The sequence below is a fragment of the Scomber japonicus genome, chromosome 12, assembly GCF_027409825.1.
Source record: "Scomber japonicus isolate fScoJap1 chromosome 12, fScoJap1.pri, whole genome shotgun sequence".
NCBI classification, from domain to species: domain Eukaryota; kingdom Metazoa; phylum Chordata; class Actinopteri; order Scombriformes; family Scombridae; genus Scomber; species Scomber japonicus.
In genome coordinates, this window is record NC_070589.1 from 25,424,672 (window position 1) to 25,450,297 (window position 25,626).

The window sequence follows — 25,626 nt, forward strand, 5'->3', positions numbered from 1 at the left end:
AGAAATTGAGGTATACCATTTGAATGAATGAAGTCTGTCTGGAAGAATAAGCCCTTTTCTCACAATATTTATATTACTATCTCATTTTCTATGGCTTAATTTCCTAATGGGCATATCAAAAAGTATGTCATGAAAAAAAGACACAATGCTTTTTGAGTTAGGTGTCATGTTCCAGTCAGTTTGTTCTCATAAAAGTCAAATACTGAAAGTTGTATTATTTACAAAAGGATTATTTTATACTTACAAATTGGAACTTTTGTAAAAATCTATGTACTGTACTGTTTTCAAAAGACAGGATCCCTCCTCTCTAAGATTGGTTTCTTAACAGATGTCAAACATATTTATATGATTTCTTTCTATATAGTTTACCAAATATTTACTTAAACTTTAAGAGCTGGGGGCACATGCAATTTTTTAGAGTGGATTCGGAAAGGAACAATATTGTACAAAATAATAATAATAATTACAGTTTTATCAAAAAGCAATTTAGCACCTTGAGTGTTTTGTGATTCTGCACAAAAGCACCTCTGTGGTTGTATTCAGAGCAGCACCTGGAGCAACCAGAGAAGGAGTCTTGGTGGGAGGGGAAGGACAAGGGAGGATGGGGCTTGGGGTGAGTGGATCCTCTCTCTGTTGCTGAAAGTACGCCACTTCCGCCACGGCATCAAATGTCCTTTTCCTGATGTCACTCTCGTTACTAAGTTAAAGTCATGTGATACTGGCCCTACAAGGGCGAGGAGTAGTTTCCCCTGGTCAGCGCTTTCATGACAGGGCCTGGGGGCACTCTTCTTCTCCGGGCTCGAGTGGATCTTCTTGGCAACAAGAGAAAACACAGGTTGCTCTTCGCAGGGAGAGAAGGTAAAGGTTGTCAGATCTCAGCATGTGGGTGTTAATATGTACCCTGTGACCCTGTCTTTCAGCGGGGAGTAGGGGCGTGTCTAGCCAAGGAAACAGACGGAGCCGACCTCAAAGCCAAACCTCTGGTTGGATTCCCCAAAGTCATTCAGCATGACGTCAATGATGGGCAACTGGTCGATGCGGGGAGTGTTGATCTCCATCACCGTCTTTGAATAGCCCTGCTTCACCTACAAACGGAAAGGGCAGATGAGAAGAAATGTATCTAGTAAGTTGGGAAGATGCCATATAAAAGGATTTATATGATAACCATTCAGAAAAGTGCAGATTTCCTCATATTTCATAAAATTTTATAATTACTTCTGAAATGTGAGAAATTGCTTCTTTTTACAGTTTTGTTTCATTGTAAATTGAAAAGTATTTTCTAGGTGCAGCAGCAGTTGTCTCAAAGCAATACTGTGTATCTTCAAATATACCAAGAAGTCCAACCTGCCATTTAATCAACCAAAATAAAACCAACTACCATCTACCACAGAAAACATCTAATACTCTAAATCTAGAAATTCTGATGAGGAAGTGTCAAGGCTTTTCTTAGCAAAAATCTGATTCTATACTTGATACCAAAACCCTGTTATTATGTTTAATGGTCTCTGTTTACCAAGTGGAGATTTACTCATCATTAAATTAAAAAACATAACCCTAACCCTTATGTGGTGATAAGTTATTCCATTTTTCAATTACTGACCAACAGGCGTAACTGTTGCTGAGCCAGCAGACTCACTAACTTTCTAACATAGGATCTGTTTAGATGAAAGAGTAAAAGGTCCCATAAAAAAAAGTTTTGGGACTATATACATTGTGATGGACTTCCAGTTTATATAGGTGAACATGTAATTGAAAGTCACAACAGATATTTCCCAACAGCTGATTGAGTCTTTACAATTTTAGACATTCCTTCCGTTGACAGTTTTAGCATAGTCTCCATATTTATGAGGATTATTAGGATTTCATGGGATTTAGACGAAATTTAATTGCAAACTGAAAGTTAGAAAATGTGTGTTTACCGAGCAGCCGTCCGTCAGCGGCTTGATGAAAGGATTATTGTCGTAAGACATCTCCTCATCATTGGAGCCCAGGAAGCGCAGCGCCTTGTCATAGTTGTCAGCCTTGGCGTCGTACCACGCCACAGACTGATGGCAAATATAGGTGAAGTTCTGCCGTGCAGAGGAGCTCAGCAGCTTCAGGAAGGTCATCTGCACTGTATTGATGGTGTTTTCTTCCATATCAACGTAGTTCAACTGTGGGCAGATGGAGAGAAACACAAATGGAGGGAGAAGGGGTTAGATGAAAGAAGAAGCATGGAAGGAAAAGGAAATAAGTTACAGGATAGGTAAATAAAGTGATGAGGTGAGAAGGATGAGGGAATGTGGAAAGAAAGAACAGACAAAAATAAAGGGGGTGAATGTCTGCTTGGAGATAATAAAGAAATAGGTTGACTTACAATTTTGCCACGTTTAAATTCACTGAACCATGAACCCGGAGCCTCCTTTGGCCAGTTGGATATTCTAACCTAGAGTAAAGAACAAACACATATTTCAACTAATGACAAATAGAGAGCTTTCAACATGTCACTATTGCACATATAAGTGTACACAGACATTTGTTACATATATGCAAATGCCTCCTACAGGGTTTTTAACCTCATTGAATGATCACAATAACTGAAGTTTACTTAAACAGAAGGCAAATTATTCTTCATTTTGTCAAAACAGTACACTGAATTATTTTCTGTGACAGTCACGCTCCATCTAACAGCATTTACTATCAAACAAACCTAAATAATTCGTTAGCAATAATAATATTAATGATAATAAGTGTCATCATCATTTGATTTAGGTCTTGTACTTACTCCCATGGATTTCTTATCTGGGTAGACGCATGTTTCTCCACCTGCTGTGAAGTTACAGAACACTTTTATGGAGTCTCCTATGCAGCCCTGGTTTGGATCAATCCAGTATTCACCTGGGAGAGAAACACAGCAATGAGATATAGCCAAGACTGTGGTATAAAACACTGCTTTGGCCACATGACCCACCCATATGTTTACAGTGTTTAAAGCACTACAAACGAAACATAGTGCTACTCTTTATGAATTCTGCCCCATTGTTAATACTACGAAGGTCAACACTGTCTCCGCCCCTACCATCTGGGAACTCAGGCTGGCTGAGATGCAGGTCATTGCAGGTCCTGGCAGGATTGTCTTGGGTGCCCAAGGGGAACTTCATGCGTTCAATGTCCTGTTTGAGGTTGTTGAGGGATCCGAAGACATCCCCCATTCCCTCCATACCCATGCCATCCATGCCGTAGTCTGCCAACGCCTCATCTCCCTGCATCTCTGTGTGCCGCCTGGTCTTTCTGGCAGACTGCTGCATGGGCAGTGGCTGGATGATGTCCCCAGGTGGACCCTGTAGCATGGAGGGGGAAGGTCATAGCCAAAGCAAATTATAGTTTAATGAGACAACATTCAGGGTAAAAGAGTTTACATGATCAGTACAGTATTTTCTAACCATAATGCCATTGTTAATCATTTAATAATTCTCATAAAGTACATAATCATAATATTTGGATTGATCTACTTAGATTGAACAAGTACAATGAACAATTAACTTACAGGTGGTCCAGGTGGTCCAATCAATCCAGAGTCTCCCTTCTGACCTGGTGAACCCTGATAGAAAACAAAACATCATGGACATAATTAAGAGACTTCTATGAATGACATAGTGCTGAATTAATGTTATCATAACACCAAACAGAACAGAAACATAACTTACATTTGATCCTTTAGAACCTTTCTGTCCGTGAGTACCCTGTTAAAAACCCAACACAAAGAGATGAACATTTAGAGACCAACAACAATTATGGTGTAATAGAGAGAGAAGAAGAAGAAGTGCAACTTACAGGAATACCAGGAGGACCAGGAGGACCGAGAGGACCTTGGAGACCACCAATACCCTTATAACAGACAAAACATTATGTCAGAATGCATCTTAAAGTAACAATTGGAGCTATTCCAATAAATCAGCTGGGGTGATATATAAAGTGCTATTAGCAAACTGCAGATATGTCAGTATATTCTTCAAAATAACTTAAGATTGAAGAAAAAAACATAGATATAGCTGATTTATTGTTGTCAGATTCTCAAATATTGATATCAATATTGTCATAAAAATATAGTGCAGGTCAGGGAAACAACCAATGTGGTAGTTTTAACTCCAGGGAAGCCACACTCATGATATATACATTTATGCAGAGGTATGACTTTATGAGATCCACATTCTTATGGAAACCATAGAGAGCATACACAGATACAAATTCTAACTTACAGGATCACCCTTGCCACCTCCAGAACCCTGAGGTCCAGGCAATCCTCTGTCTCCCTTCTCTCCAGGTTCACCAGGGGGTCCAATCAAACCAATTAGACCAGGATGACCCTGGAGGAGTAAGAGAAAAAAAAAACATTGTTATAAATTCCAAGGAAAAAATATTTGTACTAATTATCCATTTGACAACAAGTCATTTTCATATCTAGTAAAGTTTTATGTCACCATTTATTACCCTAAGAAAAGGAAGGCAGTGAAACAAATATGCAAATTCAGCTGCAACTTTATGCACAATGCCTGGCCAGATGACCTCAATACTTTCTTAGTTCTGCCTATAAATAATTAGTTTGTTTATAGTGGTCGTCATATTTAACAAAGGTGGTCTATCTCAGCACCTGCTGCTAGGCAGTTATGGCCATCTGCTTCTATCCCATTTGACTACTGCATGCTGGCATTAAACCAATGACCATTACAAAGATGATATTATTGGACTAATACATATTCATTCACTGCATTAAATCACTTTGTGAAAACTCCTCACAGAGCAAAACCTTTCTTCATCTCGCTGGGAGAGAGTGAACAAAGAGATAGAGGCAATAGGCCTAGATATTTGCTTACTTTGGAAGCTCCAGATAAGGTGCATAAGCAGATATGAGAAATACACAATAAAGCAATTTGAGATTAGCATCGTAATAATGTCTTGCCTTCTCTCCCTTGAATCCAGAGTCACCTTTCATACCGGGAAGTCCAGGGGGTCCCTGTGGAGGTAAAGAATCAGTTTGTCAAGCATAAATGACAGTGAAATGAATTCTGATTATTTTACAGACAGCCGTTCCAGGAAGGTGTATTCATGGTGACTCTTCTGTATCTACCCTGCAGAGGTATTGCATCAACTGCTATAAACACATTATCAGATCAAAAGCTGGTTTGTTGTACCATAAAAAGCATTCTCTCTAAGATGATCGATTAATACGTCATCTGATAGGTAAAGGGCATGAAACATACAGCTTTTTTAACAAGGTGTGGGCCAGCTGCAGCATCATACAGTTTGCACATTTTTTGATTTATTCAACAACTACATTTGTGACTGTGTTTTACTGGAGGGGAGTTGGAAGCATATGTCTTACAATAGGTCCAGGAGGTCCATCTTTTCCAGAGGCACCAGGGAGTCCTTGTTCACCCTGAAATGAAAGAAAATGTATTTGGTAAAAGGCTGAGACATGAGATAGAAGTCTATATTTTAGAGATACCGTAATTGCATTTCATGTAATGGCACACAAATCTATCTGTGGTGTTCAAGTTTTAATACAGATATAGTTTAATTATTTGTACTTTCTCAATAATATAATAATAAATTCATAAATCGTAATTTATTCACCACCTGAATTTCGGAGATATGTCATTGTTTTGAAAGCATAGACAGTGCCAGACATTCATCGTAAAACATGTACTCACAACAGGGCCAGGGATTCCACGCAGACCATCAGGACCAGGTTTTCCAGAGGGTCCCTGAGGTCCCACAGGTCCAGTTTTTCCAACAGGTCCCTCTGCTCCAGCTTCTCCCTGTAGAAAAAAGAAAATAACAATTGATCCCTTGCTACGGTCAATAGGACTTATGCAGTCCTGGATCAGTCCTGTATACGTGTTAGAATGAATGTCAAACATGTTTCTGCGCCAGTGACGACAAGACCTTTATCCAGCTTGATAATTGAAACAATCTTGTATCAGAAAGTCACATTGTTCAATATTCTGCAGTGTTTTCGTTAGGAAAAGGAAAAAAAAGAAAAAGAACGCAGATTGGAGGGATTTGAGGATTTGCAACATCCAAACAAATCAAATGTTACCAGATTTCATCAATTGTCCCACGAGAACAGTCAGTTTCTATGTATTGAAGTTCCAGAGATGTCATATCGACTAGGGTGATAGGAAGAAGGGATTAAATTGTTCTGACAACTAATTAGGCCTGGATTTGACACTCTAGGATCACCACACAGGCATTGTCTTGTCTCCATCAAATCAACTCTAATCCTTTACCTCAATGTGGATAGAATGTGTGTATGTGTGTGTGTGTCTGTAACAGTGTGTGTGCATGCCAGCGTGCGTTAACGCAAGATGGAGAACGATAAAGAACAAAAGCAAGACCGAGGCTATGTCTGAGATTTGTCAGGTTTTCTATTCATGCTTTTCTTTGAACCATCTGATTTGGAGACAAACTATTTCTACGGTTCACTGGTATAGTAACACTGACACAGGTTTGTTCTCTAAACTATAATTTCTATCAGCTGTAGTCAGTTAGACTACAGTCATGACAGACTGCACTGATTGCAGCCATTTTCTCTACACAGACTGAGTGTAATGACATTGACCTAGGTGAATTTACATTGTTTGAATATCTTGCTCTTGAACTAGCCGAATTATCAGTAGTCATCATTTCATTATACAGTATGTGAGAGTATTCATCACTGTTCCTACAAGTACTCTCAGAGCTGATGTCACTTGGTATCACTAGATATAATAGGTTAGTCCTAAATAGAGACCTGAATATTCATATTAATAAAACAGACGACTTCAAAGATATGGAGCCTCTAAATTTAGGATCGCTTTGAACACATCAAACATACAAATATTAACACCCTAGACTTAGTAATAACAAAAGGATTGAAGATTGTTTCAATAATCAAATTCCCTATTTCTGACCATCACTGTGTGCCAACCTAATCTTAACAAATTTTAGGTTAAAAAAAGATTCCTAGATGGCAAGGCTGCAACAAATGTTCTCTAATATTATGAGATCATTTGAGCCATAAAGTTATGACAGCTTTTTAAATAACATGGTTGAAAATTTCAACAATATCTGGCCATTTGCTTTTTAACACGACGCTCTAATAAAGGTTAAAAAGAGGCTGACTGACAGAATATCTCCACAGTTAAATAATAACATTGTTAATAATCTTCAAGTCCCACATTAACAAGGTGATAAAAACATCATTTGTCTACCTTGGAAACATAGCTAAAATACGACTGTTCATAAATCAAAAAGATGTTGTGAAATTAATTCATGCCTTCATTTCAAGCCGACTTGATTACTTTAATGCATTTTTTACTGGCCTCCCGAACAAAAAAAAAAAAAACACAGAGACATTAGCTCATTCAAAACGCTGCATCTTGGCTATTAACCTGAACAAGAGGAGAGAGCACATTAGTCCAGTTGCTCTGCACTGGCTGCCTGTAATATTTAGAGTTGACGTTAAAGTCCTTCTCCTTATTTACAAAGCCCTTAATGGGCTAGGCTGAAGCTACATCGCTAACTCCCTTGTTAACGTTTTGTCTTCAAGAGCACTCTTTATCTAGTGCTGGTTTATTGAAGGTTCCCAGTAACAGCTGCAATAAATACTAATGTATTTACTATTTGAATTGTTAAGGCCTTTCTTTTCTTCCATACTATTAACCAAATCCAATCCCAGCAAAAATCAGATCTACACATCAGTAGTTGATTGTTCTTTGTAAAGCACAAGCTAATGTTGAAACTTAAAAGTTGACTTACCTTGGATCCCTTTTCTCCTTGTCTGCCTTCCTGGCCTGCTTTACCAACAGGTCCCTGAGAAGAAACACAGTCAAATGTTACTTTCTTTTTTTTACATGAATATACAGATATATATAACTGGAATAGCTCTTTAACTAAAGCACCAGCAGCTTGTCATGTCACCTCAACCTTTTTAAGAGAACATGAAATAGATTATTATCCTCTATAAAGGGAAATATGATTATTATCTGACATGTGCTGACAGGAAGTAGTTTTTTACATACTAATTGTTCAGCTGATGCATAATCTGACCTTGAATCGTTTTAAAGAGAGAGGGTTGAGCAGGGCCAGACAACATCAGTAAGAGCAAATTGCCCTACATTCTCAACACATTGAGCTAAAAGCACATCAGCATTTTCACCAAACAGCCTTTGGTCAAAACCTTGTAAGTGGGCTGTCATTTGCCATTAGAAACCACAATCAAATAGACCAAACAAAAGCCACCAGTCTTCAATGTAGGTTATGAGCTCTGGCAACTGTGTATGTGCATTAGTGGATGTGTGTATGCGGGCATGTGTGTGTTCAACCGTGCGTGCTTGTGTGCTAATGTAGTCAAGCAGCCACATGCATCAATGAGCACCGAACCTGAGTCAATTTCCAAGAGATATTGGGAGAGAGACTAACTCAGAATTACCTTGGTGATTACCTTGGTGAAGGATGAAAAATCATATCACAAAGTCCATTAACATGAACATGGAACTGGGGTCTAATTTGCTCTGTAGCCTCTACTAGATACTATCCCTCAGAATACAAATTCTGTATCCAAAAAGTGGTTACCTTAACATCAAAATGTATGATCAATCTTTCAAGCCTGAATTATAATTCACACATAATTGTCACATAATTACCACGGAATTACATTGAAAACATGCAATGAGCATCCCTAGCACTTAACAAACATAGTTTAACATTTTTTGGCAGTGCAGCACCACAGCTATTTTTTTTAGACATTTTATCTCAGATATTGTTATCTCCCAAATCATCTTCATTTTCTGTCCAACAACCTGCAGGGTTGTATCTTCATGCAGGCTGTGTGGTCATGATAAGCTTGGAAATGAATGTGTTACAGCCACAACGGACTATTGTAATCACATTTTGAGATCTCTGTGTTGTGGAAAACTGTAATACAGATCTATTCACCATGTGGCTTCACTATCTAGTCCCTATCCATTAATGATCACAAACACAAAAAGTGTTTACGTATATTCTCATGACATATAAGAGTGCTATTTTATATCCATACGGTGTTTGCATTAAAGGTATACTATGCAGGATTTGTGTTTGTAAGTTGGTCCCTCCTCATCGGCTTGCCTAGAGCGAGCTGATACAAGAGCCAGGAAGGGAGAATGAGAGAGAGCAGCGCTGGTCGAGTGAGCTAGAAAGTGAATCAAGATAGCCTGCACTGGTGATGACAAAGCCGTAAATCAGATGAACAAAAGGTTATTTTCTGATTGTTTCATGGTGGTTACGTTTAAAGCACAAATACACATGTCCACAGCTCCTAATGTAGCCTTTGTCTCCTGTGCGCTGTGGCTCTTCATACATCCATGTAACAGAGACAGAGAGCAAAGTGGAGCAGAAGAGATGGAGACACTGATGATTACACCTATTGTCTGGGGGCTACACACCTATTGCCCAAAGGCTAATGCCCAGAAACATCTCAAACACAGAAAAATAATAAGTTAATACAGGCAGAGGGCAGCGTCTCTATAGATACATACACTGCCTCACACTTCTAGTGGGTTGCAAGTGATGATTGAGAGGGATCATTTTTGTAAGAGTCTATACATTCCTTTTAAGAAAAATCCTGCATAGTATGCTTTAAAGGATACAGCTTGTATTGTTTTTTTATTGTCAACATTTTCCATGAAAAGACCAACAACAGAACCAAAAATCTGTCTCTTAATACTTCTTTAATACTTATGTGTCTGTGACTCTTAAGCCCAGACCCTTTTTTCCTACTGAATATGTATACAACATAAAAAATAGATCAAGGATATATGCTTTCATTGTTGTACTTTCAGTTTTTACAAATGACTCAGTAATTCCCCCAAACAGCAGTTGTTTTTAGGAAACATTACTTAAACAGGAGCAAATAGTGTGTTTTGTGGGGGAGCATTTTCAGCCACCAGTTTTGTGTGCTAACAAGTGTTTATACCACTAGGACAGTGTATGTGGGAATGACTTAAAATAAACTGCAGTGCCCATGTTCTTTGTAATGAAGATCCATGTCATCCAGTGCAACAGTGTGGCTCAGTGCTGTGTTATTAATAGTTTTTGGACAACAATGGAGCTGTGGTTCTCAGAGGAATAAGATATGTCAACTTTTGCTACAGTAGCAATGCTTGTTAGTAGGATCAATTGTTGGTTTTATTCTTTTCAAGGGATTTGTTGATAATAAGAAAAATGTAAAGGACAGCCTTTAATACATGGAGATAACAGCCGAGTCTTCTGTGGTGGACAAGTTAGGCTTTACTCAGCAGCATCTTTGCTGAAGTACACAAATAGGATGAACTGACTTTAAATATCAGTCTCTTTCCTGTCTTGCCATGATGCTCCAGGCTTTCATTCGGTACATTAATGATGTGCTTTATTGCTAATTGTAAAACATTATTACTGTAAATGGAAGGGATCGTTAAAGTGCTACGCTAGTGAAATGAAATAATCTCAGCTCAAGTTTGATGTGACAGAAAGGGCATCCAGTGCCAGACATTTGTGTGACAACTTAATTTTCTGACATTAGCAGCAGCAGCAGTCAAATTGCTTTCACATTACTGAAAGTCACATCACAATATGTCAATATTCTTATACAGGATGATCTGTAGCTGCAATTACAGGCTATTCTAGACACTCAGCAAAACTAATGGGCATTCTTTCCTGTCACACACGTGTATATTAATATTAATGAAATCTAAACATGTGATCATGCATGTGAGTCACCCTGTAGTGGGTGTTAGCTTGGAGCCTATATGATCATTGTGAATCTTAACATAGAGAACATCTCATGAGCTTAAAAGAAGTATCATCACATCTATCATTTTTGAAAATGTACTCACCCTTTTGCCAGGAGGTCCAGGTACTCCAGACTCACCAGATGGACCTGAAGGGCCCTAAATTAGAGGAGACAGAACACTTGAATCTACTTCATGTAAAATGAAGAGTTTTGTTGCATAATGAGATATCTCTACATCTGTAAAAAGTGATCAATTTTCACAGAATGGACATGGATCCTCAGACTCTCCTAAAACATTGTAGCTTAATTGTAAGCATTATCTATTTTGGCAGCACTGAATTTAAAATATACAGTAAAAAAGGTGTTTTTATATGAAAATATTACACCCATACGTATATATATATATATATATAATATTCTGGGAGGGAATAACCTGCTCTATTCTCCTGCATCATTGTTAATGGGAAATTGCTCTTATAGCAGAATGTGACTGGCTAATATTCTTCATTTGTTCACTTTCACAACTTCGAATGATGTAAGACTTACAGGTTGACCTGCTTCTCCATCATCTCCTTTGTCACCTGGTAAACCGTCAAGACCCTAAACAAAATACACAAATTGACATATTGAATTTAATTCAAAATAAGCATTTAATCTTTCTATGCAAAATGAGAAAAGAATGACACATAAAAATAGAAAAGAAATTATACAAATATTTAGTTTCATAAACAGTATAATATCCTAGACATGATATCACAACATCAGATAAAAGTAGCACTTACAGCAGCACCAGGCTCACCAGGGGGACCAGGGTCTCCTGGGAAGCCAACAGGACCCTGCAGAGAGATTGAGACAGTGAGAAGACTGAGCTTGACTCAGATATTTGACACCATGTCACAACAGCTCTGGCAGCAAACAGCTTGACTGAGAAATATGACAAAGTGATGCTGTTGCTGACAGCTCTAATAATGCATAAGTCACAGCTGTGTTTGTCACTGGTGCTGACTTACAGGGTTACCCTTGGGACCGTCATCTCCAGAGGGTCCGCGGCCACCGGGGGGTCCAGCAGCTCCAGGTGGGCCGCTTTCTCCCTTCTCTCCAGTCTCTCCTTTGGGGCCCTGGGAAAAAATGCATCACAAACTTGTCAGCATGAAGACCACATAAGGGCAGTCCATGCCACTTTGACAATAGCATGCTAAACTAAGGCACAAGGCTGTCACACCAGCTTGCATCGAAACGTGCACCAAATGGGTTGAAAGACCTCTAAGCATGGCTCTGACATCAGACAAAAGGAACTAGAATTAACCTTCAAGATTAGTTATCAGATCATTTGTTCTTGGGTTTCTAAATTAAAGGTGCTGCTTTGATTGCACTGATTGTTCTGTGTTAAAAGACTCTGCCTCAGACATTTATGAACTCACTGACACTGCCATTTCTGACACTTTTTGAGGATACAATTATTTCTAAGAAGCATGTCAAAGTCTACCCTAATAACAAGCCATGGGCTACTAAATCTACTAAATGTGCTAGATAGAAAATATAGGACCCTCCTTAAAGGTGACGAGGCAGAAAAAAGAGTTAAAAAGAGGTCAGAGTGGAAATGAAGAGGGTCAAGTTACAATATAAAAATACGTTAGAGGAAAATTTTAAGCTGCAACAATTTGAATGCAGCATGGGACGGAAGAGATTATATCACAGGAAGACTTATTTTATTGTTCAGATGGGCTTTGTGAGGTGCTCTGTTATATATTTAGGAGGTCTCTGGAGCAGGGAAAGGTTCAAAAGTTATGGAAGTTATGGAGTCCATTGTTGTCCCGGTGGCTAAAAGTGGAACCCCTAAGGAGCTAAATGACTTCAGACCAGTGGCATTGACATCACTGGTCATGAAAGGCTGGTTTTCATTTCAAAGGCTGGTCAAAAGGGAACTGTTGGATATGGTGGAGCAGGCTCTGGATGCCGTGCAGTTTTCATATGCGGCTGGGATAAGCGTAGAGGATGCCTCAGTCACATTCCTGTATAAACACCAAGAATGTCCTGACACTCATGCCATACTTTTTTATTTCTAATCTGTATTTAATACTATCCAGCCACATGTTTTGGCTAGGAAATTGCTTTTTGATTTTAATCTTGATGTAAATTTTGTGGGCTGGGTCTCAGAGGGTGAATGGCTTTCTGTCAGATGGGGGCCCTGTTCCACTGGCTCTCCTCAGGGCTGTGTCCTGTCCCCTTTGTGGTACAGTCTTTACACCAATGACTGTAGCAGCCAGCATAGGGACAGGCACATCCTGAAATCTGCTGATGATACAGTTATCATCAGCCTGCTTCACTGCTTCATAAAGATGAATCTGAGCATGGCTCGGTGGTAGATGAGTTTGTCAAATGGTTAGATGAGGCCGTTCTCCAATTAAATGCCACAAAGACCAAGAACATGATCATTGATTTTAGAAGGAAATCATCCGACCCATCATCACAGACCTTCATCAAATGAATGGGCATCGAATTTGTAGAACACTATAAATATCTTGGAAATTGATAAAACCCTGAAGTTTGATGCCAATTTTAATGTGGTTTGTATGGAGGGACTGCAGTGTTTGTACTTCCTTAAGAGGTGATTTTTTTATGTACAAGTAATTTATTGAATCCATTCTTACTTTTACTATGATTGGTTGGTATGGTAACCTGAACAGTTTGAAACTCTTCCCTCAGGCCGTATATTTGGACTACTATGGCTCTAATGCAATGGGATTAAAACCTCCTTTGTTCCTTATGCAATAACTCTGTTTAGGTTGATCATGTAATGCAGCATTTTAGAGATAGTTTTATGTTCTGTATATTGTATGTACAGGAAACATATTTTGTTCTTTTTATTTTTGAACTCATGTTGTTTTTTGTTGTTGTTTTTTTAAATCTTATGTTTCTGACTGTAAGCCATGTTCCCCGTCTGAGATACTGTAGCACAGTGACTGAACTGGTCTGGGTTTCTTTTTAAATTCATATTTTGTTCCACTAAATTTTTACACTAAACCTCATTATTACAACATAATCTTCATTCTAGTTCTACCAGAAGCAGTGTCTTAAAGTGCTGGCTATGTCTCAGAGCAGCCGTTGAAGCATAATTACAAGCACAGACTCGTTAGTTGGCCCATTAGAGCAGAGCGCTTCTCTTGTCGATGCCAGCACAGCACCTTTGAAATTGACCTCGATCTGACAGTGGGTCTATCTGTCACTGTAAACAGATACGTGGCAGCAGATGGATACGTCAATACAATCTGATGGACTCAGGCTCAAGGAGGGTGACTGGTCTATACCCATAAATATGGTGGGGCCTTCCTGGTTTGCACAACCAATGTCTACTACTTAGCCTGGATTGATGGTACTGCTCTGATTTGAGATTCAGGATGTCTACTGTGAATACTTTATCTTGATTTATACCATTGAAAAGTAAATAGCAATGAGGTTATTGTGGGCAGATGTATGCTGCATTATGAAAATGATGTAGATCAGTGCAGGTGAATCCCTGTTAAATGAGAACAGCCCATCAAAACATATTTCAAACAACAGAATGTCACTGTAAACAAATTTTATGCTGTTGTGATACTTTTGTCACATGAAATAACTCATGAAATATTTTGACTTTTGCTCTCACAGCAACCCCATACACGAGGTTAGATTAATGACACCACCACAGCGGAGGTGTCCAAATGCAACTGAGCTAATTATCTGTTGACAAGCCCTCAGGCTGCTAGCTTTGCTGCACATCACCCTAAAGTGATATGGAGGTAAAGTTTAGACAGCTACAATTAATCAAAGGTTGAACAGTACACAAGTATACACCGTTGTTTTGAGTTTATACTACTCTCTATGTAGATTTTATACATGGTTTACACATATACATATCAGCACTTTTGTTTTTCTGAATAAAAATGCAATCTGATTTAGTATGTTACTATACTTACTCCGGTACCATGCTCTCCCGGTGGTCCTGGGTTGCCAGCCTCGCCGTTTTCTCCCTTTCGTATGACAATGAAAATGTAGGTTAATATGTGAAAATGTCGATTACACTACTGATAGTAAACAGGCCCTAACTCTGGTTCCAGTTTGCAATTTGTCTTCTGCTTTCATTTCAAATACACAAATCTTTTAAAGCTATATGTAGACGTACAAAAGTACAGTGTCCCTAAGAGGCAGAGAAACAATTTCTGTGGCAAAAAAATCACCAATGAAAAGGAATGTTGAAATCATGTGGATGTGTTTGGATCTGGTTCTTACCTTCTCACCAACACCTCCCATTGCACCAATACCACCTGGAGGACCTTGAGCTCCCTGTAGGAAAAACACAGAGTCCTTAGTTAGGGAATATCCATTCAAAAAGTGTAAAACAATACTGAAGCCTTGTCAAAAAGAAAGAACTCAATCAATCACACTTACGCTGGCTCCACTAGAACCCTGAGGACCTCGGGGGCCAGGAGGACCAGGTGGACCCTGTCAACAGACATGGAAGTTATGTTAAGTATAGTGCAGAGTCACAGACTTTCTTAACATGTTGCAGGGGGCATATTCAATTAATCATGCATTTAAAACTGTAAAAATAACAACATGTTAAAGCATCAGCTGCTATCATGTTGAGTTCACCTACATACGACAGTACAGCACAGAATACAAGCTATATTTGATCGTATGGGAAACAGGTGTACAATACATGTGCAAGCTGTGAGCCAAAGTCAAACAGGTACTGTAAGAACTAGTCTCTTACAATATCTGGATGTAATACTCATTTTTTCTGACTACTGAACTCATATCCAAGTGCTATACTGAGAACATTTTTGTTGTAGTCTAACTGTAGTGCACATTTTCGAAATTATTGTTGAATAACAGAAAAAGTTTTCGCTAAAATGTTTGTATCAATACATTTTCCAAAGGCTTCAAATACATCTGCCAAGTGACTGGTGGAGTTGCCAAACTCATCCACTGACTAAAACTTGAGAACAATCAGCACAATTTCCCACCTCACTGGGTTGTACGTGAAAACAATACGAATCACTGTAACAGAGAGAAGTCACAGAGAGAGGTACACTCACCATTGCTCCGACATCTCCATTCTCTCCCTTCTCACCAGGAGGGCCGGGCAAACCCTGAGAAGAAGGCAAATATACTTTAGAACAAAGAGAAAGGTCATGTGAAGTACCACCTGAGACAAAACTGCACATTAGAAAATCCACTGACAGAAGTATGAATACATTTTTGCTGCTCATTAACAGGTAGTTTCAAATGATGTGTATTTGAATAGTGAGCTTTAGGATGTGATGTGATGGAGAACGCATTAATACAACCGGAACCCCAGAGTGTAAACACACAATTAGTCAAAAAGGACGCCTATTGTAATTAAAGGGTATGGGAGGCTTGGGTATAATCAGCCTGTGTAAATTACAGGATGGAAGCTCCATCCATCTACGTCCATGGGAAAGTGGAAACAAAGGGGACAGCGCAGGCAATGTGTATTATCCAGTTTTGGGATTCAATCATGCTTGACTAAAACAGTTTGAATACAACTTGGGAAGGTCTATCTGCAATGAAAATGAAGGAGCTCTCACTCGCTATTGTTGCTTATTGTCTATCTGCATAATTACAGTTATTATTTGTTGTGTTAGTTAAACTTGGATGATGGAGCATGCATAATCAATAAGTGGGTGGAAAGCAGGAGTAATGATAAGTTACCGTAAAGCCAGAATGACACGGATATCGATCACTGAAATCACATATGTGTAATTTCAGCCCATTTTGTTGATTTACTATACCTTTGTGAAGGCAGAGAAGGCTAATTTATAACAGATTCTGTTTGGGACTTCAGTCATAGTAATGAAGCATGTGGGTAGTAAGAATGTAAAAATAAATAAAGCAACTTTTTTCATAAATAATGTTTAGATGTGACAGCATCTTGATGAATGATGGGTGTGTTAAGCTTGTTTGTAAAATTTAATGGATTAGAAGGCTTTAAAAAAAAAGTGTGTAATGAGTAGCATTAACATACGGTACATAAACACACACAACTACCCCGTGGCACACATATCAGAGCAAATCAATAAATGTTTACTTATGATTAGATTTTCCCTCAACTTTTCTACACTAGCCTTGAACAATGAAAACACTCTGGTATAATCAAATCTGATATTTACTCTCCTGCATGTCCACATCTTAACCTCTTAATCGGAGGAATTCATTCACTCAGCGAGGACTCCAATATTCCGCGGCAAACACAGCCCCAAATGATGGAAGGCTTTCAAACCGAAGCCATTCATTCCCTATAGTCAAAAATCATTAATGCTACAGATAATTGCATTGAAGAGCTGAGCTCGCAGTGACTGCTGCCATCTATTGAAGGGCAGCTTAGCCAAACATAATTAAAAGAGTGGAGATGGAGTGCATTATGCCCAATTAAAAGCCAATTGCACTTAATAACAACGTTATCTGGCCCTATTGACCAGCGGGGCTTTGCTCTAATTTCATCCTTAGTGAGTCCTTGGATAATTGACTTTGAGATATTCTAAAGTGCGCTGTTTCTTTATTCATTGCCACCAAAGCAAGTTTCTTCAACTTCAGCTCATTGGCTTAAATGATCCAATGCTTTGCCCTTTTGCCCCTCTTTCATTCTGTTTTGAGTCAAAGATAGTTGAATAGAGCAAAGTAGTGATGGACAATAGTAAAGCGTATACTTAATCTTAGTGTTACATCCTTAAGGGATGATTTTCTTTAAGCCAAACATCTGCTAAAAACACACACACATACTATTATTATCTTGTAACTTCTGCTGAACACCAACATCTGTGGCCACAGCCATGAGATAATAGCACTGTATATACTAAATACTAAAATATGTAAAAGTAGCACAAGAAGGGGTCATCAAGTTGGTGAACTGACTCAGTAATGTCAGTTAAACAGATACATTTACCTAAACTTTGCTAACACTGGCAAATATTTGCTACCATAATATAGGTTGCATTATAAATCCATTAGTGTACTGGATCATTTTATTCATTATCATTTCAACTTTTCATTTGTATGATGAAGAATGTGTTATTTCTTCCTTCAAAGATACACAGTCACACTTAAATAAGAAACATGTTTTCTATTCTGTGGACATGATTCCAAGGAGAACCTTTGCATGAATTGGCTAACTAATACAAAATGTAAAATAAGACAAATAGCTGCAGACTAATGTTTGTTAGGGTGGAAAATTAAACTGCTTGTCATTTATCAATAAAATGTTACACAAAGCAAATGTGTCCATATATGTGTCCAAGCAGCCTTGAACAAAGGCCTGACTTCCTACAGTAGCTAGATTCAGAGGGTCCAATTTGCTCTAAATGCATATTGGGTACAGTATGTGTGCTATGTAATATGTGTATTATAAAAACAAGAGACAAATGCATGCAGTATGTACTATATATGAATTAATGCACCTAAACAAATACAGGATACCAAAGCAGCTGGTCTCTTATTAGGGCCTGGGAGCACTGCAGGGGAGCGGTTTACTGCATGATAATGATGTAGTCTGAGTGGAAAACCAATGGCAGTCTCCCCTACCATTAACACCACGGCAAAATGCCAAATGCAAAATGTTAGCAATGGTGATGGATTTTTAGCAATGTCTATGCTAAGGGAAGTCCTTGAGGGGGAAAAAAGCATTATTTGCCCAAGAGTAATACAAAGTGTTATTAGGAGCCGAGGCTGCATTAATAAATTATGCTCTGTTTTGATGTAATGTAAATGATGTAAGGAGAGATGAAATGCTGTCGGTTTAAAGGGTGTGGAGGAACTCATACTGCTCTGGCTGGCTTTGACAGAGGGAAAGTGATGTGCATACCTACTATGCTGCTTTCAACACGATCATATTGTCATAAGTTCAGAGCATAATAGAAAGAGAATCATCATGTGCATCTAAAGGAGTCTGTGCAAAGTGTATGTGTGTGCAGATTTGGTGTAAACTTACCTGCAGTCCTATGGGTCCTGGTAGACCAGGGAATCCTCTGGGTCCTTCATCTCCTTTCTGGCCAAACATACCCTGCTGTCCTCTCGGTCCAGACTCACCATCGCTTCCCTGTGGGAGGTCAAAGTTCATTAAATCCAAACATCTTTATTTTGATCCCCATTAGCCAGAGCTTCAGCGAACGCTAGACCACAAACATTCATATCTACGTGGATTTTCTCTTATGGGATTGCTTCACCCTCTTAATCCTTTTCAAGGTTATGGAGTATATCCAGGCTCATATGGTAGAGAGTGGGTCGATGCCCATATTCAAACATAGATTAGGGTAGACAGTTACCTTAAAGCCTTTTCTGAAGGTCATTTAATGGCAATTCGTCTTTCCATCAATTCACTACACCCACATATTTGTGCTCAGGGTCATGAGAGGGCTGGAGCTTTTCCCAGCATGCATCCTGGATAGGTCAACATTGTGTTTCAAGGCTAACTCATAAGCAGACGTTTGCACTCACAGGCCATTAAGAGTTTTGGCACATTTCACTGTGTATTGATAACAGAGTTCAGAGTCAAATCTGAAAGTCTTTTGACTGGGAAAGTACTTTGAGCATTCAGAGGAAAATTCATGGAAGACATTTAAACTAAAAAGTGAAAGGAACAAGGGAGAGATGATATCAATTTTATCATAAAGCAACAGTGTTAGCGACTGAGCCACATATTGCTGGGCTACCTGGGAAAACAGCTGCTTGTCTTCCAAGGCATCTCATTTGGAAACACAGGTTACAGTACAGTATAGCCACAGGGTTATGGTAAACAGTGTATGTGAAAGATGCTGACTTCATCTGTGAAGTCAGATGTGCACAAGGCAACAGAGGATAGAAAGGGGAGACTACAGGGAACGAGTGAAGTGCTGACAAACTGGGAGTTTTCAGTTCAAACGCATGTCAGCACTTGAAAGTGCTTGTGGAGCTTTAGCTAAGCCTTGGGACATGAAGGCAGCCTCAGGCACTGGTACTAAATGCAAAACAGTTAAGAGGGAAATGTTAGGTGATTACAGGTACTGTGAGTACAGATTTGGACTGTAGTCTTTGACAAGGTGGGCTAAAGTTTAGAAGGACTTCACTTGTCTTTACTTCACAAAAGTCACAAATCTGAATGCCCAACATGCTGCTTTGGGAGATCAGCATCAGTGATGTAACTGGATTTAGAGTGCTTGAACTTAAGTATCTTTTGTCATTCAAAGTAAATGCTTAGAATGTAAAGTATAATGTCCACAAATGGCCGATAAGATATATCATAAAAATGTTCACATATTCTGAAATACTTAAATAAATCTCTAAGAGAGAAGCAATTGCAAAAATGTTTGCATTCAACTCATGCCTAAGTTCTTAATAGAAAAAAAAGCTTTCACTGGGGAATTAGAGGTGAAGTTTTCAGACACGTTTTTGGAAAATATACTTATTTCCTGTCTTGTCAAGAGAGAATTGATATCATTAATATGCCTGTAGGCTATGGTAAATATGAAGCTACAGCCAGCAGCAACTTAGCTTAGTTTAGCACACTGGACACGGGTAAAAAAAAAAAAAAAAAAAAAAAGAGCCTACCTAACAATACCTGTATAAAAAGTGTAGTGTCACATATTGTCGTTGTGGTGATAAATTATGTGACAGTGTATTTCATGGCTAGGTGTAGAGTCATTGCTGGTTGTCAACCTTGCAGTAATAACTTTAGGTACATGGATTGTTCTTTACCTTTGGACTGAGCCAGGCTTTCTGTTTCTCCTATGTCAAGTCTTTGTGTTAAACTAAACTGACCTGCTGCTGGCTATATTTACTGTACAGGCATGACAGTGATACTGATCTTCTAATCCAACACTTGGCAAAAAAGCGAATATGTGTGTAAAGTAATCCTTTAATAAATAAGTCAATTTAAAACCCTAAAATGTTCTACAAAGAACTGTGAGTCTTGAGACTTCATCATTTTTGTATGGGCCTATCTGAAATAATGTGATTTAGAAAAAAACCCTTGTATTTTATTTTACCTACAGTATGGGGATCAGACATGTCAGACAAGGGCAAGTCACGAGTCACCTGCATTTTTTAGATTGACCACTAAACAAATGTGAGTGGCAAGTTCAGGAGTTTTTTTTCGTCACAACTTACAAAAATTCCAAAAAAGATTCTTCTTATAAAGTCTTTTTATTAAACATTACCTAATAAAAAAACTGTTGACTTACAGGATGCATGTTTATTGCATCCTGATTAAGCTCAATAGTGCTTTGCTATAGAGTATTTCATTCCAACAGTTTGACCTTAGTTGCATCTAGAAGACAATACCACTGGTAACTGAGCTGTTGTAAACATCGTTAAGGCTAAGTTGAAAAGGAAATTGGATCATTCATTTCCCCTACAAACACCTGCATTTTTTTTCTTCCACTTTTAGAGGTGGGGTAGATATAGTCAAAACTGATAGCAGCATTAGGATGTGCAATTATAAAGAGAGAGCAGACAATGTTGAAACTACACAGCATGAGTCAGAACTCTGTTATGAAGGTATGAATACACATGAGCAGACTGACTCACCAGGACAAACAACTGTTAAATAATTTGTTATTCAGCTTGGGTGCACTACCTGCTTGCGGCAATCCGTCTCACCAGTGCTATTTTAGCCCCCACAGAGCCCTGCAGATGCTGAATTTTTGCTAGAATGGTTGTTAAGGCCTGATAATTTACAGCAATGAGCTGTTAGTTGCCCTTAGGCCATCAGCTATTGTAGAAACAGGACTTTTCTTGTTGTGTTAATGAGATGGATGAGTAGAGGCTGGTCTGCAGAATACAAGACGGCACTTTCAGCTAAGTCTGGTGCTATTTGAGGTAAGACATGGAAATGATGGGTGGGTTGGCATACCATTGTAGGTTGTGAGACAGTAACAAGTTTAATTCTATATGTGAATGGTAATACTACTTTTTAACTGTAATAGCAATGTACCTCATGGCTCATTGTTAAAAAACTTTCTACTAAAGAAAAGGGTGTTAACAAGTGTGATGACATAACTCTTTGTGATGTCCCCTAATACTAATACGTTGCCTCAAGTAAAAGTCATGATTAAAATAAAATTTGTGTTACATTACGATGATAAAAGGATGGGGATTTTAAAACTAATGGGGACTGCAGCCAAAGGTATTTGGACTGCAGAGGCGGCACTAAAAAGCATTACTCCTTGCATAATTAGTCTCTGACCTGGCTGGGAAAAGTACTTAATTTTTGTCCGTCTGTAGAATAAAATGTTTTCTTAAATCAAAGCACCTTGTTGTAACAGGGGTCTCCGACTGTGTACCATTAAGAGCCAAGTCGACCAATCAAGCTCATTTAACTGATTATCACACCATTTGCCAGAAATGGTGAAGAGAAAATACATCAGTAAAGAGCTGGATCAGGTACACATTTCTCTTAATGAAACTTGGTAGAGATACAGATCAGATAACAGGGTGCAGACCAGAACCAGACATGATTCTGACACTTGATGATACAAATACAGTTTTAGCGAAGGCTAGTTGAAAAGCTCTTCCCACACACTTTCTTTCCTGTTCTCATTTCTGTTTTGAAGCATCGCCTCCACTGTCTTCATGAGGCCTTGAATTGTTGTAAATATTTCAAACTTGTGGGTGTTTTTTTTTCTGTGACAATCTAATTAAGTAACCAGGGGCCAACTAACAATTAGAATAACACACACACAATTTGAGACGATCTGAAAAGCTGTAAACAAATCATTTTTTAAAACTCACTATCCACCAAATCAAGGTCGCTTTTTTGAGAATGTAAAATTACAATTGGAGTAAATATTAGTGTGAAAGTTGTCATTTATGGGGCTAATTTACTTTCATTTATGACAACCATATAAATAAAAGTGAACTGAGAGAATATGATAATATTTCAAGGATGGCCAAAGGAAATCATACTCACAGCTGGACCGGGAGCACCAACAACTCCCTGAAGACCGCTTGGGCCTGGTGGACCCTGAAAGTACAGGGAACAAAGAGATATGCAGTCTGAGACAAGATATTCCTGCAGTTCCCATTTACACAAGGGAACAATGAAATTTAATGATAACAATAACACGCTGAGGCATCCTCACACAGACTGTCTAACTGAACATTTGTATATTTCATTTATTTTTTTCACATCTACTAAATGATGTCTTTGATGAAACCAAAGTCTATTGAAATTCAAATGTTTTAGATAAATACAGAGAACAAGTATTACTGAAAACTAAAAAAACTCATTTAACACACATAACAACACTTCAGTTAATATTATACATTCAGCAGACTGTTAAGGGCAAGATAACCTTAGATGAGTCATTGCTACCAAATAACCTGGGTTCTTTGATTTATTCAGATCATTTAAGAATTCAGCTCCTCAGTTGACCCAAGACTAGTATTCTTTGCTCAATTAGTTAAGATCATTATATAAAAAAGAGTATAGGAAAACAAAGACTTACAAATTCACCCTTGTCTCCTTTGTTCCCCTTCTGTCCAGGTCCGCCAACCTCTCCCTGTGGTACAATACAGCAAAACAGCAGAGCATCAACATCCCTCCATCTTAAAATATTTAGTCAAAGTCCAATATCTTAAAGTGTCACATTCGCCACAATTGAGCAGTAAATATTTCTAGAGAGATTCTAATTTGATTGGCCCACAAAGACCTTGGGCGAGTGTTTGCAATTAATTGATTGGTTCCCTGTTTATCCCATTGGCACTATGATTGATAAAATGGTCTGATAGGAGACGTGACTGGGATCAGAGAGTTGTTCTAATGTTTAAATGCATTCAGTGTATACTTCTTTTGTTTACTGAGTGCAACAATCTATTGTATCACTGATCATATTTTCTTGAGGCTAAACTAAAAAGAAATAGTTTGTGTTACATGTTGTGTTTTCTATATATGTGTACTGTTCATTATAACATCAATGTTTATATGACATTGGAATACATGTTTATTGTATGACAGACCACAGCCCAAAATAGCTGTGGTCTGTCATAAGCAATTACCAGGATGGTGTAGAGTTACTTTGATGGTACTTTGAGGCCTGAATCTGATCTCATTGGGGGAAAAAACATCTTTATAGATGTTGGATTACAACACTAAAGATGTTTCCATCAGTTTTTACCTTTTCACCAAGTGTAGTACTATGTTTTTGTTGAGTTTGAACAGGATTTCATTCTCTGAAGAAGATATTTAGATAGATATATTCACCTTGTCACCGTCCTCTCCAGGGGGACCCTGAGGACCAGCTGGACCAGGAAGACCAACAGGACCTTGGATGCCATCACGGCCTGCGGGACCCATGGGACCTTTCTCTCCCTAATCACAACAAGGATCACAATCATTAAGAAATGCTGCTTCACTGACAATCAAATTGTTGTTTTCCTCAAACCTAACAATACTCACAGGGCCACCCTTCTCTCCAGCAGGGCCAGGTGGTCCTTGGGGGCCATTGCGGCCTGTCAGACCAATGGGACCACCAGGGCCAGCAGCACCTCTTTCTCCAGGAGAACCCTGTTACCAGTGAACAAAGACCCATTAGTCATTGCAGCATTATGAGGAAGCTAACAAAAAAAGCCAATTTCCTGCAGAAAAATTCATGACGGACAAAGAAAGTGTGCTTGGATTAACTTAGTAAAAATCTATTTTTTTAATGAGTTCATCAAAAAGACTGCTCTAATCAAGACATTCTCAAGAAATACCTGTTTGAGAGACTATGGCCACTTTAATGTGAAGTATCTTTAATACAGTTGAATGGATAAGCCTAATTGTTCTCATTTTTAACCAATTTCCACAGAAAAAGACATTCATCCTCAATTCATGTAGCCAGTCAACCATACATTTCCCTCTATACAAAGACATTATTTACTGAACCATAATGTCTTTCGCAATGAGAATGTTAGAAATGGAGAAAATGTTTTTATTTTGTTTTTTATTTTTCAAATACTTTTTATTTAATTGCGTAAAAGGGCTATAAAAAGAGGAGTGCACTCAGTAGAGCACAGATCTCTTTATATTTTAGTTTTCTTATTTTGAATAGTGCAGTCTCAGTTTTCTTTAAGATGTATAAAATAGTGCAATGTTATGTAACCAACATCATGGGTTCACCTGTCTAAACTTAATAAGGAACCAATAATTAGGAAAATAAGTTAATTTCTCAATATAAACATGGCTATTTATTCAGAAGCTTTTGTTGTAACACACCACATGAAAGGAAACGCCTCCTTACCTCCCTATCAATCTACATATTCTCCAGTTCAAGATGAGACCAAACATTTCTATGATTGTCAGTTTTTGAGCCATGACAAAGGCCACAATGTGTCCTGCAACAGACTTGCTTTTAGCCTAGCCGATTGCCGGAGTTATAAATGTGCACAAACAATATAAGGCTATGGGTCCAGTAGACACACACGGATCCACCAACACACGGACACGTATGACCGAATGCATGATCTCCTTCTAGGCTTACATCTAGCAGAGATAATCATGTAACCGATGGTTGGTGTAACTTAAATATAATCATAAACGGATAATATTTTGACCCTGATGTCAGCTTCAATGATGAGATGACCTGTGCTGATGAACAAGCTCTTATCTAGCAGTAGTTATAGCAGGAATCAGCTGCTTTCATGCACTTTCCTCTGCCAAGGACTTATACAAGGTCTTGCCATTCTTTCTCACATCAATGTGTCTTATTACTCTGTTCTTTACTGTGCCCAGGTGGATGCTCATCCCTGTGTAGGTGGCCCAAATCACTTAAACTGTGATTACATCTTTGATCAGCAGGTCATTAGAGCATCCTCCCTCTCCTAACCAGGGAAGGTCTCCAGCT

General features: G+C 38.5%; 1 protein-coding gene across 1 annotated transcript in view; it reads right to left on the reverse strand.

The window, feature by feature from the left end:
• Positions 1-209: 209 nt before the first annotated feature.
• The window catches only part of LOC128368593 (collagen alpha-1(XI) chain-like), an 83,334-nt gene continuing 57,917 nt past the window's right edge, over positions 210-25,626 (reverse strand). Inside the window, exons 42-67 of the mRNA XM_053329441.1 lie at positions 24,201-24,308; positions 24,006-24,113; positions 23,251-23,304; positions 22,713-22,766; positions 18,759-18,866; positions 15,850-15,903; positions 15,200-15,253; positions 15,041-15,094; positions 14,728-14,781; positions 11,782-11,889; positions 11,554-11,607; positions 11,318-11,371; positions 10,875-10,928; positions 7,780-7,833; positions 5,691-5,798; positions 5,363-5,416; positions 4,940-4,993; positions 4,239-4,346; positions 3,814-3,867; positions 3,687-3,722; positions 3,527-3,580; positions 3,059-3,320; positions 2,765-2,877; positions 2,357-2,425; positions 1,920-2,153; positions 210-1,085 (exon numbers count right to left, since the gene is read on the reverse strand). Coding sequence (XP_053185416.1) covers positions 939-1,085; positions 1,920-2,153; positions 2,357-2,425; positions 2,765-2,877; positions 3,059-3,320; positions 3,527-3,580; positions 3,687-3,722; positions 3,814-3,867; positions 4,239-4,346; positions 4,940-4,993; positions 5,363-5,416; positions 5,691-5,798; positions 7,780-7,833; positions 10,875-10,928; positions 11,318-11,371; positions 11,554-11,607; positions 11,782-11,889; positions 14,728-14,781; positions 15,041-15,094; positions 15,200-15,253; positions 15,850-15,903; positions 18,759-18,866; positions 22,713-22,766; positions 23,251-23,304; positions 24,006-24,113; positions 24,201-24,308 — 2,265 coding nt within the window. The 3' untranslated portion in view covers positions 210-938. The remainder of the gene's footprint in view (positions 1,086-1,919; positions 2,154-2,356; positions 2,426-2,764; positions 2,878-3,058; positions 3,321-3,526; positions 3,581-3,686; positions 3,723-3,813; positions 3,868-4,238; positions 4,347-4,939; positions 4,994-5,362; positions 5,417-5,690; positions 5,799-7,779; positions 7,834-10,874; positions 10,929-11,317; positions 11,372-11,553; positions 11,608-11,781; positions 11,890-14,727; positions 14,782-15,040; positions 15,095-15,199; positions 15,254-15,849; positions 15,904-18,758; positions 18,867-22,712; positions 22,767-23,250; positions 23,305-24,005; positions 24,114-24,200; positions 24,309-25,626) is intronic.